The following is a 16,385-nucleotide window of genomic DNA, read 5'->3' on the forward strand; positions in this document are numbered from 1 at the left end:
AGGCCGACACCGAACTCTTAGCCTTGTGGCATGGATATTTAATGACTGTGCTTCAGGGTAAAAGTTGATAAGTTGACAGCAAGACAGAGGCAGCATTTAAGACGTGTCAGCCTTGTGAGAGGCAGTGCGATTATGTGGAAAGGATTTGGATTTGCTCTCGTAAAGATCTAAGCACTGTTCCAAGCCTGTATATTCTTTTAGTGGAATACAAAACTACTGTATAACAAGAAGCACTTTCAAGGTATCAAAATTAATGCTGTCTGATACAAATAGTTTATCTGGAATGTGCTTTCCTTGTACACAGTGCAGTGCTTTTTCCCATATGACAAAACGGGCTGTGGGAACAGAAGGAGGAGGAGGATCGATTTTGTTTCTGTCTTGCTGCTTGTGCTTTAAGAAATGCTGAAATAATATGCTGGGACAGTGCATGTACAGTGCTACAGTATATTTAATGGCTTTGGCAATAAGCCAAAAGCAAACTCAACAATACAAAGGTGAAATGAAAAACGATGATATTCAACATCTTATAATAGAGCAATATAATAATAATAATGATAAAAAGAAATACAATAAAAGACTTTAAAAAAATAAAAGTAAAAAAACTAGAGCCAAAACTCTGAATCTCACTGCAGATCCCACTGTCAGAAGACTTTAGTGAAAGGTGCTCAGAAGTTTTTGGAATAAAAAATAATAGGTGACCATTATGATGTGGAGTTGTCACTGCCTCTGTTGATTGAAATTCTGAAAAATATCTTTTTAGAACTGTTTCTGTTTTGTAGAAATGTTTCTGAAAGCTGTTATTTAAGCTTTTATAGGCATTAATATAATCAGAACCATTTCAGTTATAATGACTTAGTGCATTTTTATTGCTTTTTTTTGGTATTGAATTTCTTTCCTTTCAGGGATTTTTGCACGATGTGTCCTTTCTTGACAAAAGCTTATTTTGTCACCTGATTTTACATCTAAGCCCAGTGAATTTTGCTTGTGCATGCACCAGATGGTATACATATGAGTAGAAGAGCATAATCAGATTAAGAAACAAGACAGAGAGGAGTTGGGCCTGTTCTTCTCTAAAAAGGTAGCGAAAAGAAAACAGTGTTTAGGACAGGGAACTTGATTTGAACAGACATGACAGCTATGTCCCTGGTTAGATTAGCTGGAAGAACCAAAAGCACCTTTTTTTTTTCAATTTTCTTTTTTAAATGGTGTCAATGTGCCATTTAAGTTTTACAGTAATAATGTCACTAAAATTGCACTGGAATATAGCACTGGAAATTCTTGGCAAACTGCTAACTCTGAGTGGTATAATCATGGTGCACATCAGGAATTTAAAAAAAAAAAATTAGTTCCTTGGTAGGAATTTTCAACACCTGTATTAGGGTGTATTCTTTTGAACAAATCACCCACAGGAGATGGTCTGTTCAGATGGTGACCAGATACTCCTGTAGGGGAGTAAATAGCCTTTACAGAAGGCTGAACATCACACATTTCTTTGGATAGCGTAGTCTCTTGTTAACTTCATTGCTTTTTTTTTGTTGTCGTTTACAAATTTGATTTGCGGGATGAGATTTTTCAGAGAAAACTTAAAGGTTATATAATGAGGAAAAAGATTTAGAACTTGGAGTAGGGGGGGAATGAAAAACTAGGGAAAACATGAAGGAGAAAGAGTCCAATTTTATGAGAGTCTCCAAAGTTGCTTACCAGCATCCCTCAGGTTTAGGAAGTATTTACATTTTTCCACCAGTTTTCAGTACACCCTTAGCTTTGGCATCTGTGTTTTTATCTCCCAAGGTCTTCTATTCTTTGATAGGCTTCTTGAGTTACCCTGCACTGCATATCATCTCTAAGCCTTCTGCTAAGCTGCTAAAGAACGAGAGCATCAGAAGACTTTATTCTTAGAACTAACACTATCGCCATAACATGCTGTTAAGCCATGGCTCAAAATCTTGCAAACCTATTACCTTTCTCTTATAAATATACATATATTTTAAACTTATTTTCACTGAGCTTGCATCTAGATTCCTGACTGCTTTGCTGAATGTTATGTAAGCAAATTTTGGATGAATGAGTCTTTGACTGATAGGTGCCCCTAGCATCAAATCCATGTGAGTGATCAGTTGAGCCAAGATCCTCCTCCTTTGTATGGGCAAAGGGCAGCTTTTCTGAGCTGGTTTTATTCAGACTCTGATGGTCCCTCTCCTAAGTCTAGCCTCTTGGAGAAGATCAGAAGTGTGGGAAAAAGTTACTCCTCTGAAGGTGCTTGTGATCCCATAAATTTGTGACTATTAGAAGTGATAAGTTGTTACAGTCACTACCTCAGTATTCTTTATCAATAAAGCTGTCAGCCATTCTTTGTCAGGGAACACAGTCGCTTGTGAGTGAAGATATGGAGGATTCTGCCCTGAATTACTCATCTTCTGCCTGAATTGTGTTTTGAAAGTGTTTTGGATTTTTTGTGGATTTTTGTCAATGTTCACTGCTTTTGCTCAAAGGCAGTTGTTTTCTGCTTGATGGTTGTCATAGAACCATCGAATAGATAACCTGACTTTCCAAAGTACTGAAAGTGATACTTGAGAAGTCTTACCTTTAGTTGATTAAGTACAAGTGGGTCACAGATTCACATACTACGCCATGAGTCAGGAGTTATCACACATTTTACTAGTTTTTGGAAAAGTTGACCATTTAAGGATTTGTCTATGATAATAACGTTTAACTTTAACTTGTGTAAAGTGAGTTTGCTTTAGGTAAGAATGATACTGAGTCTTTGAAATCTCTGTTACCCATATTTCTTGCAGAGATAAATGCAATTTTGTTCTTCCTGATGTGAGGTAGTTTTGGCAGCAAAATAAGATCTGTCACTGCAAAATTTCTAAGTATGTTTATGTGTGAGCATCAAGGTTACTTTGCTTAGAAGCTACCAATCAACCATTACACAGGAAAAAGATTGAATTCCTGTTGATATAGCCAGGAACTTCATATATGGAAAGCATCTTCTCCTTAATAAACCTTTGAAATACCCGGCTATCCAGGTGTTAAATAGTATGTTGAAGACCTTTTGCAGCTTTGAATTTGCAGGTGGAACACTTAAAAGCTAAGGAATTACAGCATTAATGTGGTTCATGGAACTTCAGTTTTACCTCTTATGGGAGCAGATTGCAAACTGACTCTGAGTGAAAACCTGCATAAATCATTTTCACAGTTTGTCTACAGCAAATTCAGATCCACAGTAATAGCATCATACACTTGAGCTTAAAGGAATAAATAATTTTAGAAGGAAATTTTGCCCTTTATTCTTTCTCACGAGCAACGATATTTTGCTGCCACTATTTGTGATTGCACTCTAGGGATCTGCCCAATACCTCTACACTTGGAATTTGTATGAGCTTTGTAGGCACTGGTAGAAGTATTTCTGGTAGAGATGAGAAAACTACTATTTTCCATTGTGGAAAATACAAGTAGGAGTTTACCTGAAACAACAGTATTCAACAAAGCAGCCTGAGGCCACAACTACTGATAGAATGAGACACTAAGAAGGTGAAAGATAAGGCATGATCTTTTTCTCATATATAACAGGATTAAGTATATTTAACTTAGCAAAACTGGGACTTGGAGTATAATTACTCTTTACAAATGTTTTGAGATATATTATTCACAAAGGAAGGAAGGTTCTTGATACGGCAAGGCAGTACTTTAAAAAGAATAAGTGAGTATTGTTTTTCAGAATTTTTAACTGCTTTTCTCAACGTTCCTGGGTTGCAGCACCACAAAACTCGATGGTTTTGTGGTGCTGCAACCAAGCCAGTAACACAGCACACTGAAAGATGTGCTGTAGAAACACACAGTGGAACCCAGTGATTGGCCAAAGAAATCCCGCTGGTACAAGGCAACCTTGTGCAGTCACTGCATTCTCAGTATTGTGCTGGTTTTTCTCTATTTCCTCATCTTTACGTCTAAGGCATGCACCAAAGAGTTGATGCTTCTGAACTGGCTGTGAAACGAACTTGTACAACTAAGATGATTATTGACTCAAACTTTGGGCTTGTGAAAGTGACTAAACTGCTTTGGGATCTGAGATCATCTGGTCATATTCTTACTATGTGTGACACTCTGTTGAGTCAGTTAACCTACTAGACTCAAATTGTCTGTTGGTAGAACCAGCTCTTGAATGTACTATGTTTAGCCTGGAAAACTAGTGCAATAATAGAGTCACATGAAAAATGAAAATTTGCCATCTCTTCCTTTTCAGAGCCAGATTGATTAATGTAAATACCATTTACATTACAATGTAAATACCATTTACATTATTTGCATTATTATATAATGTAAATAATGTAACCTGTACAAAAATTTTAAAAAGTCTACCTCTAGTGGCTATTGTTGAATCTTACGGGTATAATATTTCAGTGAGGATTGTGTATGCTTCAAAAAAGCCATTAGTGCAATGTTTGGTGTTATGCAAAACCTACTGATTTGTTTGTGTGTCCCTGATAATACAGGAGCTGATGAACCTTCTTAGATGTGGAACATTCACGAAATGCTGGGATAGGCTGAGACTTCGTTTTGTGTGCGCTTTGTAAAAATAAGTGTGTGTAGTATACTGTGCAGTACTTGACTTTAGAGAACTGTAATAATACTATTGAACAATTTATCCTGATGGTTTAATGACAACATTTAGTTGCCTTCTTTGCCTCAGTCTTCAATATCAAGACCAATGTTCTCTGGGTACCCAACCTCCTGAGCTGGAAGAATGAATCCCTCATAATCTAAGGGGAGATGTTCAGTGGTCTGATACATGCAGTAGTGTGTCCAGAGAGGGGCAATGTAGCTGGTGAAGTGTCTAGAGCAAAGTCATATGAGAGGCGGCTGAGGGAACTGGGATTGTTTAGCCTGGAGAAAAAGAGTCTCAAAGAGGACCTTATTGCTCTCTACAACTACCTAAAAGGAGGTCGTAGCCAGGAGGGGTCGATCTCTTCTCCCAAGTAAGAAGTGATAGGATGAGATAAAACGGCCTCAAGTTGCTCCAGGGGAGGTTTAGATTGGATATTAGGAAAAATTTCTTCACTGAAAGAGTTGTCAAGCATTGAAACAGGCTGCCCTGGAAAGTGGTGGAGTCACCTTCTCTGGAGGTATTTAGAAGACACGGCAAGGTATGGCACTTAAGTACATGGTTTAGTGGTAGTGCTGGGTTAACAGTAGGATTTGATGATCTTAAAGGTCTTTTTCAACCCAAACAAATCTGTGATTATGAACTTAATAGAAGTGGACCTATTTTTGTAAACTGTTCTTATTGTATTGAGAACAACATTTGATTATATGTTGGAACTGGATAGCATAAGTCTTGCTAATCCTTGTTCTTTGCTCCTTACAGACAATGAATGATTTTGACTATTTAAAACTACTGGGCAAAGGCACGTTTGGCAAAGTTATCCTGGTCCGAGAGAAGGCTAGTGGCAAATACTATGCTATGAAGATTTTGAAAAAAGAAGTCATTATTGCAAAGGTAAGGAAGGTTATAGTTTTAATATTGGGTCATTTTAAAGAGTGGAATAATCAATATTTAATACATAAGGTGTATTTGATTTTTGATGGTAACTTAGTTTGATAGAAGTATGCTTGTATTTTCAGAAAACAAGAATACAAAAAAAAATATGTGTACCCATTTTGCATGCCTTTTTCCAGTATTTTATAATCAGTGTGCTAAAACACTGAGGGAGTTCACTGGGCAAGAAGATAGTGCAGTCCAAGTTTAAACAAGAAGAAGTGAATTGTAGGGTACGTTAGATACTTTTTTTCTAAGTTAATTCAGATAAAATCGTTTAATTTAATGGGCCTGTACTTTGTGCCTACCATGTTATATAAGATTGCTATGTATGGGGCTAATGATTCCATTTTTTCAATTTTTGAAATGTAAGGAAAGTCTGAAGTTGATGTCTGAAGAAGTAGTTTAAACTGGCATTGTCGAGTCACTTAAACTTGTTAAGTGTTACTAGCCCTTGTGCTTGCTCATAATATCACTTAAGTTTAAACTTAGATCATCTACTCTGACCTTTGTTTCTAGCAATTCTGAAGTTTTGAATCCCACTTGTGCAGAACAAACTGAAAGCAAGAAACCTACATGCATTTATCAACATGAGACACAATTAAAAATAATCCCATTTGTTAAGTGAGGAGGTTTTGAGGGATGCGGATCTGACTGGGATTTTTGAATGCTTGAGGCTAACAATATCAGTATCCATAAAAACTGGATGTGAATGGGAACTACTGTGTTTTACATACATTATATTTTAAAATATCCTTCATATTTTTCTAGTTTTCCCATTGACCTATGAAAACAGAGCTTACAAGAGTTTTGCAGTCTATCTCTATGTTCATTTGTCTGTCACTCACTTTCTAGTAACTTTTGGATGTGTTGATCAGTTTTGATTAAATTTGATAGAGGAATAGAAGCCTCAGACAGTTATATTTCCTTGAGTTTGATTAAAACCAGCCCTGTTTTAGGCAGAGGGACTTAAACTTAAGTCTTCAGCAGTGAAGAGACTGACCTGTGAGTTCTGTGTGCCCTTAGCAGCTGTGTTGTGTGCGCTGGCAGGCTAGTCAGCATGTATATGGCTTGGACTAACAGGAACAGAGTGTGTCCTTTTTCATAATCAGGGCATACAGGAAGAAAAGAGGGTATTGCTTCTGCATTCTCTGGATTCTGCGTGGGAAGGAGCATCTCAGTGGTCCTCCTTTTAAGACATGGCAACAATCTCTGTGGGCTGCCCTGTGGGTCTGAGAGTCTCCTTGGCTGCTGTGTGCTGTGGCCCAGTCTCCATCCTGACGTCCTTATCCAGTGTTCTGCTCACCCCTGGCACCTGAGGGGTCCTCAGGGGAGTCTTAGATCAGACTCCTGTGACATCCTTTTCTGCTACTTGTTTATGTCCTTCCAGCCTTCAGAACATTTCAGCTTATTGCTTTGTATCAATAACATACAAAACAGATGTTTGAATTTTAGGGTTTTTCCATTTACTTTTCTGGCTGCTGCAATATCAGGGACTTTTTGGAAGGGTTAAAACTGGTTATTGGATAACTTCGTCTCTGATGAGCAAAAATTCTTGTTCATAGAAGTATGTATAAAGCAAGAGTGATTTTGAAGAAATCAGAGATACAACTGTTTGTTGATCTGTTTACTTGAAAACAGTAAGGTAGACTAGATTGAGCAGAACCTGGCGCTCCCTAAAGCAGACCAGGTTTTTCTGCCTATTTATAGACTAGCAAGAAGATTGTGTGAGGAAAGATGCCTTTCATCCTGTGAAGAAAATGGAAGCACCACAGTCTTTGAAATTTTACTTCCTCAGAACTGGAATTTTGTTTTGAAGGGAGTCCCCCAAGTTTTCCATAGTACGGTTCTATATTGATAAGAAAGTGATGAAAGAATAAAAAATGGGCTTTTTTAGGCTTTTTTTTTTAAACCATACTTAGATCTTCAGAAGTGAAGTGCTCATGTTTTTTTCCGTATTGTCACTAAAATACCAGTTTTTCTACTCCTTCCTAAACTAAAAACAAAGCAGACTTGAGTTTGAATTTAGCTATCTCGTGCAGTCAGCGTGTGATCATGCCATGGGGATTTATCAACTTATCAGTTTAATTCTGGAGATCAGTGCGAATAGATCTGCAGTCCCAACTCAGCCTGTAATGTGATGTAATATACATTCTAGAATTATAGAATGGCTTGCATTGGAAGGGACCTAAAAGATCATCTAGTTCCAAAACCCCTCCTATGAACAGGGACACCTTCCTCTAGACCAGGTTGCTCAAAGCCCATCCAACCTGTCCTTGAATACTTGCAGGGATGGGGCACCCACAGCTTCTCTAGGCAACCTGTTCCAGTGCCTCACCGCTCCCACAGTAAAGAATTTCTTCCTAAGGTTTAATCTAAATCTCTCCTCTTTTAGTTTAAAACTGTCCCCCCTTGTCCTATTGCTACTTGCCTATGCAAAAAGTAGCTCTACAGAAGGTCTAACAGCATACTGAGGCAGAAAAGTGGTGCACTGACAGCTGTATAGCATCTGCCCAGTTCAGACTAAATCTGTTGATCCTAAATTTTCATGACAGATTAATATTACACTTACCAGGAAATTGCTACCGGTATTACAGACTCCTGAGGCAATGCCAGAAAAACTGCCCATTGCCAGCTTTTTATGCTGCATATCTGGTGAACTACAGAGGTTTAAAAATAAAAAAATAAACAAACTTTTAAACTTGCTTTTTTCCTTAAAGTTTTTTTTGTTTGTTTGTTTTCCCCCTAGTATGTGGTTGTAGTGTATATACTCAGTGTTGCACTGCTATTCAGCTAAATGGCATCATAATTGATTACCACTAACTCTGTTGTTGTTTAACTTCCTATTTTGACAATTTTTAAAGTCTATTTTAAAACTCCTGACATCTGTGTTTACTTTCCAGTTTAATAATACCTTATCTTCAGAGCATCGTCTCATAATTATGTGTAGTACAATAATGTTATATTGGTATTATTTGTGGCAATAATAAAGTGTAGTCTGATTAAATATATTTACTTTTGCAGGATTACAGTTGAAGTTTGAGTCACACTAGGCTAGTCTTTACTTCTGTGTAATATAAAGCTCAGTGGTAGCTTAGCACTACAGGAAATGGCTAAACCAGCCAAGTGACTCTCAGGCTTTTCAGGCCTGACCCCTGGCAGCCTGGGGAGGGGGATTCACAGTAGGTATTACATGCAGAATTGCATAAAATGGCTGTGTATTCATAATGTGAACTCCCTAAGAGCTATGTTTTCTCCCTAGTCTTAGGCAGCTGTTCATGTTGTAGGGCAGGGTAAGCCCTCTGCCCATCATCCTCATCCCCTCACCCCTGTACAGCTCTGCTCTCTGCAGACCTGGTGGTGTGAGTGGCCACAGCCGTGCCCCCTGTGTGGTGCCCACCCAAGGGGATGGTGAGAGGGGAGAGTCTGTGGAAGGCGTAGGGGATAAGAGCGGGTGAGCTTCCCAGGTTAGTTTCCTTCTCTCACTTTGGTATAGGGCTTGTTTTAATCTTCTCTCTTCAGGCTCACAGACAGGCAAGTGTCACTCTCTCTCCAAATTGCCTCTTTCCCCAAGTGTGGCTGAAAATGAGTTGGGGATTGTGTGGACATCTCCCACCTCCTGAGAATGAGGAGAATGTCCTCAGGAAAGGAGGTCATCCTGGTCAGAGGAGCACTGCTCACCGCCAGGCTCCTAAGGACAACCTGGGTGGATAAAAACAAAACCAACACCAAACCAAGTGAAAGTTTAAAACCAGAAAAACTGACTCTGGGTGACACTGGGCTAAATGAGGACTGGTTTTTATATTTGCCTGTCAGGTACTCCATGTGTATGCATCTTGCAAATTGGTTCAGTCTCTTTATAGATTCATTGTTCAGGTGATTCGTACCAGAACTGTGAAGTTGTGATGACTATATTTTTAAGATGTCAAATACAATATTATAATTTCTTCCTTCCCTGAATCAAGACTTCACTTTAAAACAAGAAAATAAGAAAACCAAATAAAAAAAATGTTAAATTTTTTTTTGTCAAACTTAAGTATTTTCTCAAAAAATGTGAAGGTTCATTTGTTTTTCAAAACTGTATTGTAACTTTCTCTTTTTGAAGTGTTGACCTTTTTCTTGTAATTAATTAAATAACAGTTTTGTATCTTAACTCAGACCTACTTCTTCTTCTCTCTATTTCTCAGGATGAAGTGGCTCATACACTTACAGAAAGCAGAGTATTGAAAAACACCAGACACCCTTTTTTAACAGTAGGTATTGGAGACTAGTTTTAAGTACATTAGCAGGTCATTTTCAACATCCATTATGAATGTATTTTACAAACAAATTTTGAAGTCTTTCGCAGGATGATTTGTAAACAAGCAGTAGCTATCTGGTGCCTATGATATCCTTTATCAGGATATGTAATTAAAAGTTCAGAAATAATGTTTCTAATAACTTTATAAAGCTTAATTGCACTGAAAACAAATTTAATTGTAGAATGTAACTTGTGCAATTTTTATATATGAACACTTTTAAAATAAAAGCTATTGATGTCACAGAGTGTAATTTATTTTTACCAAGAAAACTTAATTAAGAATTCAGCAAAACAATAAAAATAACTATTTGTTCAACATAAGTAGCCCACAGAGCCACAAAGCTCAAGTTCTAGCCCCACTGTCTTTGTCTTCACATGGTTAATAATTAATAGAGGGAAAATACAGAAAAGAAGATGAAAATTTTGAGACTTATGAGAAATTATGATTAAGTTTACAACTGGCTTTCTTCTGTAGAATTAATTCTCATTCCACTTCTATGAGAATATATTAGAAAATATTTTCATTTATTTCAAAATATGATTAGCACATTGTTAAGACAGGGAAATATCTTTTTTCTTTTGGTATTAAAATGTCAAAGTATAGCATGGAAGCTTTCCTTTTTAGAAACACAAACCTTTTAGAAAGCAGAGGATTACATTTACATTACTTGGCCAAAATATTCTGGGAAATTCGGTCCAGGGAAAAGAGATTCTGTAATGTTTCTTAAATTACAGTGTAAAGGTAAGCAGGAGTAGCCCTACCTCCAGTCAAATAATGCAACAATGTTAACTGCAGTTGTATCTTTTTATCTTTCTGTTATTCTAAAACAAGTATTTTAATGAGAAATGCAGCATTTAAGTCACACGAGTCTCCTTATGCTTCTTACATGTAGTTCTACTGAATTTCCTTTCTCTTAGGCTGTCTTCACCGGTAGATTTTATATGATATTTTTTTCCAATCAAAATGAAATCAACATTGATAAGTCAAAAATTTTAATTAACATCTGTTACAACTTTAAAATGATATGTAAATAAATATATTAATTTACCACTCAGTGTTTTTAATATTCCATAGTATGTGAGACTGGAGAGTCCTTGCTTTGGAAATAAAAGCAGACTGGAGGTTAAGATCACTTTTAAGATTTCATTTAGGAGAAATTAAAAAGAATGTTATAATTTCTCTCTTCATGGGCATTGTGGAAGTGGGCATCATGAAATAAGATGAGTGGGAATAGCCATGTATGGCAGTAAGAAATGTATAAAACTGTCTGTTTTAGTAACCATTTATTATTTTATTGTGACAAGCATGATGTTTTCATGTCAGTGGCCATGTGGCAGACGTGAAGAAAGACTTGAAAGTTTTTGTGTTAATTCATCTCAAATTCCGGATAGGAGATTACACTTAATTACTCTGAAAGTTCTCACTAAAGTCAGAATTTTCTACTTAAAAAGTTAAAATTAAATTTTGTTACAGTTTTAAGTACAAGAAATTGGGTTAATATAAGATGATAATTGGTTTGATTTTGCTATTTTCTTTGCAAGTCCTTGAAATATTCCTTCCAGACAAAGGATCGTTTGTGTTTTGTGATGGAGTATGTCAATGGAGGAGAGGTAAGTTTAAGAAAGATGTTGTGCTTGTAATGGTAATACTGTCACTGGCTTACACTTTAAAGGTTATAATTTTTCTTGCCTTTTTTGCTTTTTGGTAAATTTGAAGGGATTTTAAAAAAATTTTGGAACTGTTTTATGTAAAAAACAACAGTTGACATGTTTTATGTCTTTGCTGTCAAAACTACTTCCTATTTTGGAAAAATTAGACTCCTGTATAGTGAAAGATAACTTCATGGTAGTGAAATAATTGCAAATAGCTTGCTTATTGGTTTTTTTCATTAAGCATGTTATAACACGTTCTGGCATGAAACAATCATAATCTAGTGTAAACAAGCAAAACCAGCGTTGACTAGTCTTACTTTTGTCCTAATATGAAATATGTGCTTTCTTTGCTGTAGCTATTGCAAAAATCTATCGGAAAAGAGTGGAGCACTCATATTTTTCAGTACTTCTATCCCCTTCACTTGCTGTGTACTCTGGAAATTTCAACTACAACACTGAACTTCTTAGAGTGTTGTTAGCTTTTAAACTGTTGCTGTCCTCCAGCTGTTTACTAAAGAATGAAATATCAAAAGTGATACCCAGCAAATGGAATTAGAGAACTGCAATCTAAGAAGACTTTCATCTACCTTTTAGATGCTGTTTGCTATTCAGATTGTGTCTCATTACAACATGAACTAGGGGATTTTCCTTACTTTGTCTACTATATGCTGCATGATAATATTAAAGGACTAAGTGTTTTCACTAGTTGGTTTTTTTTTTTTCTAATATTAGAAAACTGTTTCTTCATTCAGGAATTTCTTTGGCATGATGTTTTGCATTATGCTTTTGATGTCTTCTCCTGCAATAAAACTGTCTTCAAATACAACCCTAACGCCTAAACACCCCCAAAATGTCCGTCTTGCACTTGTTGCTCTGGCAGTTTGTCAGTCTGAGGCCCATTTGGATCCTGACTTGTTCTTGCCTGTCCTCTACCAGCCATGGCTAAATATGGTGCTATACGGTTCTCATATGGCAGGATGGCTTATTTGACTCAATATGTATAAACCCAGTTCTGGACATCACAGGCATTGAACCAGACACAAAGATCTCCCTCAGCAGTAATGGGATAACAGCCTTCTCTTGGACACTCAGCTGGCTTATTTGACATTGAACTTATGTCACCAATACTAAGTCAGTGCTATCTGCAATGAGTTTTAAGTGTTGCCTTATAAACTAGCTATTCTTCATAGCTTTCTCTGTGTAAAACCTTATTGTATTTCTGTAATCTCTGGGGATACACTCTGAATGTATGTTTTTAACATCAGCCTATCATTTAGCTATTAATCTTTTTAAAAGGTACCTTTCTGTCCTATTTGAATGCAGAGCAGAGCACTTAGGGGATGTTTTCAATTACTTTCTTATGACTGAGGATACTCTGACACTGTATTTTGATCAATGCATTTCTCTGGATTGGGTGGTGCAACTTTGTGGCTACTGCTGCAAGCATCTTGTATCATGAATTTCTCAGTGGCAGTCTACTTTTGCTTATGGGATTTGAATAATTACAATGTATTTTTCCAAGACTGGGTTGCTTTTTTCCAGGTATGATGCTTCAGGTATGATGTCAGTCTTGCTCATGCTCTTTGCTGATGGTTCCCTAGTTCAGCAAACTAACTGTAGATTTTTGCCACGGTGGGAAAATAATGGCTTTTTGGAATAGGCAGTTTTCTTTGAAGAAATTCTCTTGATTTGCTTATGTGCTTCTCTTTGACTAGAGATCTAGAATAGTAAGTTGGACAAGCTCTCTTTTTTAATAGCAGAATCTTTAATCTTACCAAATTTTCTTGTGAATTTCAGACTTTAGTCACTGTCTGCTAAGAAAAATACAGAGGACTTCATATTTGTAAAAATAGCCTTGTTATTAACTCAGAGCTACTAAAAGTAAGCTGCACAAAGTTTAGCCAGCATTTTAACCTATATGATACACAGACTTTTTTCTTTTGCTGCTTCTCTCTACTATTCTGCCTGTGTTCCAAGGAAGTTTCATTTCCTTAGAATGTTTTCTGACTGTTGAAGGTGTTGAAAACTCATCTTTTAGTTATATCCTTCCAGTAGGAAATTGACTGTGGCTGTACCGTGTTGCTTTTGATTCTCTCCAGTGCTGTACTGCCTTCAGTGTGTTTCTGTTTAAAATTCCTTTAGATTAAAGATTTCTTTTTAGTTAAACTGCTGTGACTGAGTCGGTTGGTTGGGAATTTTCATGGATTATATCTGTCAGGAGCACTATTACACAAACAGTTCTCCAAATGAAGGAGTTCTTGAAGTTTTGATACGTATTCTTGACTCTTACCTAAATGCCACATTTTAGGCTTCTGCCCTAGTACAGGTAGGTGTGGTCAGTACCAGGAGTCTTCAGTTCCTCTTGCTATAACTAGAAAGGAAACAGTCAAAGAAGGGGTCACTAAATGTCATTCTGGAGGAGAAGAAATTGTAAGCAAGAATCTTCTGTATCTATAAAAAATCTAGATCCGTGTTAAATTTAATATCCCACTAGAATAGTAAAAAGTTATCTTTGCCTTACTTTGCCTATGTAACTTAAAATTAATTAGGCTCAGTTAATAAGAGAACACGTTACAATGAAAATGGAACTGCATCAGATTTCCTGGTCTGCATGTGTGCTTTTTTTACAGTCTACAAAGTATTACAGTGAAGAATTCCCTTTTAACTTCCTTTTTTTTAAAAACAAAGCATATTATGTACATAAATACAGTAAAGAAAAACATTAGAGGATTTTTTCAAGTGGATTATTCAGATGGAAATATGTTTTCTTTATACTGACAACTTTTTTTCACAGAATCACAGAATATGCTGAGTTGGAAGGGACCCACAAGGATCATAAAGTCCTACTTAAGACCCAGTCTTGAAATAATTGTGGGCTGAAAGCTAAATTTTTTGTTTATTTTGTTTTTCTGTTGGACTCTGTGGATGAAATGTTTACCAATGTCTATTGATCATAAACTATGTTGTAGTATAGAGCTATAGGAGGATACTTCTGCCATTGTGATTACTTCTCAATACCTTTGTTACTGAAGAAATTACATTAAAGTAGCCTTAAGATATTGAAAATTGATTTTGGGTAAAAACATTAATCTGGCTTAGCTGAAATGACCAAATGGCTCTTTATTGTTGGGGAATAATTTTCGAGTATGTTTCCCATTTTTTATTTCAAATATTTTGTTTTAAATGTTGAGAAGCATTTAGGAATGAAATCTATTACATTACTCTGCAGAGTACACTGGTTCAGCTGACTGATAAGTTCATTAACTTCCTTTCTCTGCATTTTAAGGATAATTCCAGATTCCATACTTTGTAACCAACTTAATTGGTAATAATGTGTATAACAAAACTAGACTCTAAAATTTGTTCAGATGGTTTCTCCACTCAGAGAATTCTGAATCTCTGTTCCTCTTGGCATTTTTGTTTCACAGCTCTTACTTCAATTCATTAGGCAGGAGAGAACTAAATGGTTTGTTGTAATTGAACAAGTGCTGTTACTGTCTAGAAAAAAAAAGACAGAGGATGTACAAGCTACCTAACAAAAAATAAGTAAATTAGAGAATGTTCCATAGCCTAAAATTATGATAGTCCAAGATAAAGGTACTACATTTCTTTGAGTATAGAATGTACCTAGAAGCAATATGAAGTCTGAAACAATAAAAAAATAATTCAAAATTTCAAGGCTGCCACTGCGAGTACTTTGCAAAATCAACAGTCAAATATAAAATGCAGAGCTAAGTAAACCCAGTACCAGAGTAGGAGCCAGACATACAACTTAGAATATGCCAAGTAAATCACTAGCATGTGTAGAAGTTTAACGTATCAATTGATACAAGGTTATGTCTTTTATATATTTGTCATACTTGGATCTGCAGGTGAATATACTTTTATGTTTGATGTTTGTTAAAATTTTTTCATTAGGAAAAAACCTCATGGCAACATTGTTGTTCAGTTTTTAAAGGCATACCAGGAAATTCGTAGCTCCAGTCTTCACTGTAATAATCACACCCTCATGTATGCCATAAAACTGTTATGTGCAAAATGGCTTTCTTTGTGCCAAACCTATTTCTATTGCAATTCCAATTGCTTTATAGCACATATTTAATAACTGTAAGTCAATAAATAGTGCAAATGTTGGAAACATTTTTTATAACCTTCAATCAACTTTCTTCTTTTCCTTCTCTGACTTAATAAACGTAATCTTCCAGTCCCGACAATTGTAAATAGAACATGGTGACAGAATTATTCCAAAATACTGAACCAACTAAATAATTAGCTGAAAATAATGATGTAATCTCCTGCTCTCCCTATTATAATTTTAGAATCTGCTTTAGTATTTTTAGCATATATCTGAGTGTATGAATGCACTTGAAGCATTTTTATATCTAAATGTACATTCTTCATTCAAAGGTAGATGTGTGGTTTGGTGACAACTCAGATGCTAAAATAATATGAAGAAGAGTGACTGTAGTGTCACATATATATTAAAATAAACTGACTTAGGAACTCATAGTTTCTTTGGCAATCACAGAATGGTTGTTAGTTTTTTCTAGCAGGTCATTTTATGTTGAAGGTAGTATTTTTAGTTAAAATAAATAGTTTTGTTGGAAATAAACACTAAAGAAAATAAATTTTTCCTATGTTAACTTTTCAGGTTATTAACTCTCAGGTTTTAGTTGGGACACTTTAAGTAGAAACTAATACAGCTGCATTGCTGACAAGTATCCTGAGATTTTAGAATTTTCTAAGACTGCTGGTCAACTACTGGATTAGTCTATTTCATAGAGAAAATGGCAATGATCCTTTAGCATAGATATGAATGTAGGACTAACAGGAAGTTATAAATTTTTTGATTGTGTTGACCTCTATTTTTAATTACTTTTAATCCATCAAAAC

General features: G+C 35.9%; 1 protein-coding gene across 2 annotated transcripts in view; it reads left to right on the plus strand.

Annotated features, from left to right (window-relative positions):
• AKT3 (AKT serine/threonine kinase 3) overlaps window positions 1-16,385 on the plus strand; it is a 141,393-nt gene that overhangs the window by 79,106 nt on the left and 45,902 nt on the right. For both annotated transcript variants that reach the window (XM_018085110.2, XM_018085111.2), the window contains 3 exons: window positions 5,369-5,500; window positions 9,727-9,792; window positions 11,382-11,450. In XM_018085110.2, the coding sequence (XP_017940599.1) occupies window positions 5,369-5,500; window positions 9,727-9,792; window positions 11,382-11,450 (267 nt within the window). The remainder of the gene's footprint in view (window positions 1-5,368; window positions 5,501-9,726; window positions 9,793-11,381; window positions 11,451-16,385) is intronic.

This window comes from Manacus vitellinus, unplaced genomic scaffold (genome assembly GCF_001715985.3).
Source record: "Manacus vitellinus isolate BGI_N305 unplaced genomic scaffold, ASM171598v3 scaffold_8_pilon, whole genome shotgun sequence".
NCBI classification, from domain to species: domain Eukaryota; kingdom Metazoa; phylum Chordata; class Aves; order Passeriformes; family Pipridae; genus Manacus; species Manacus vitellinus.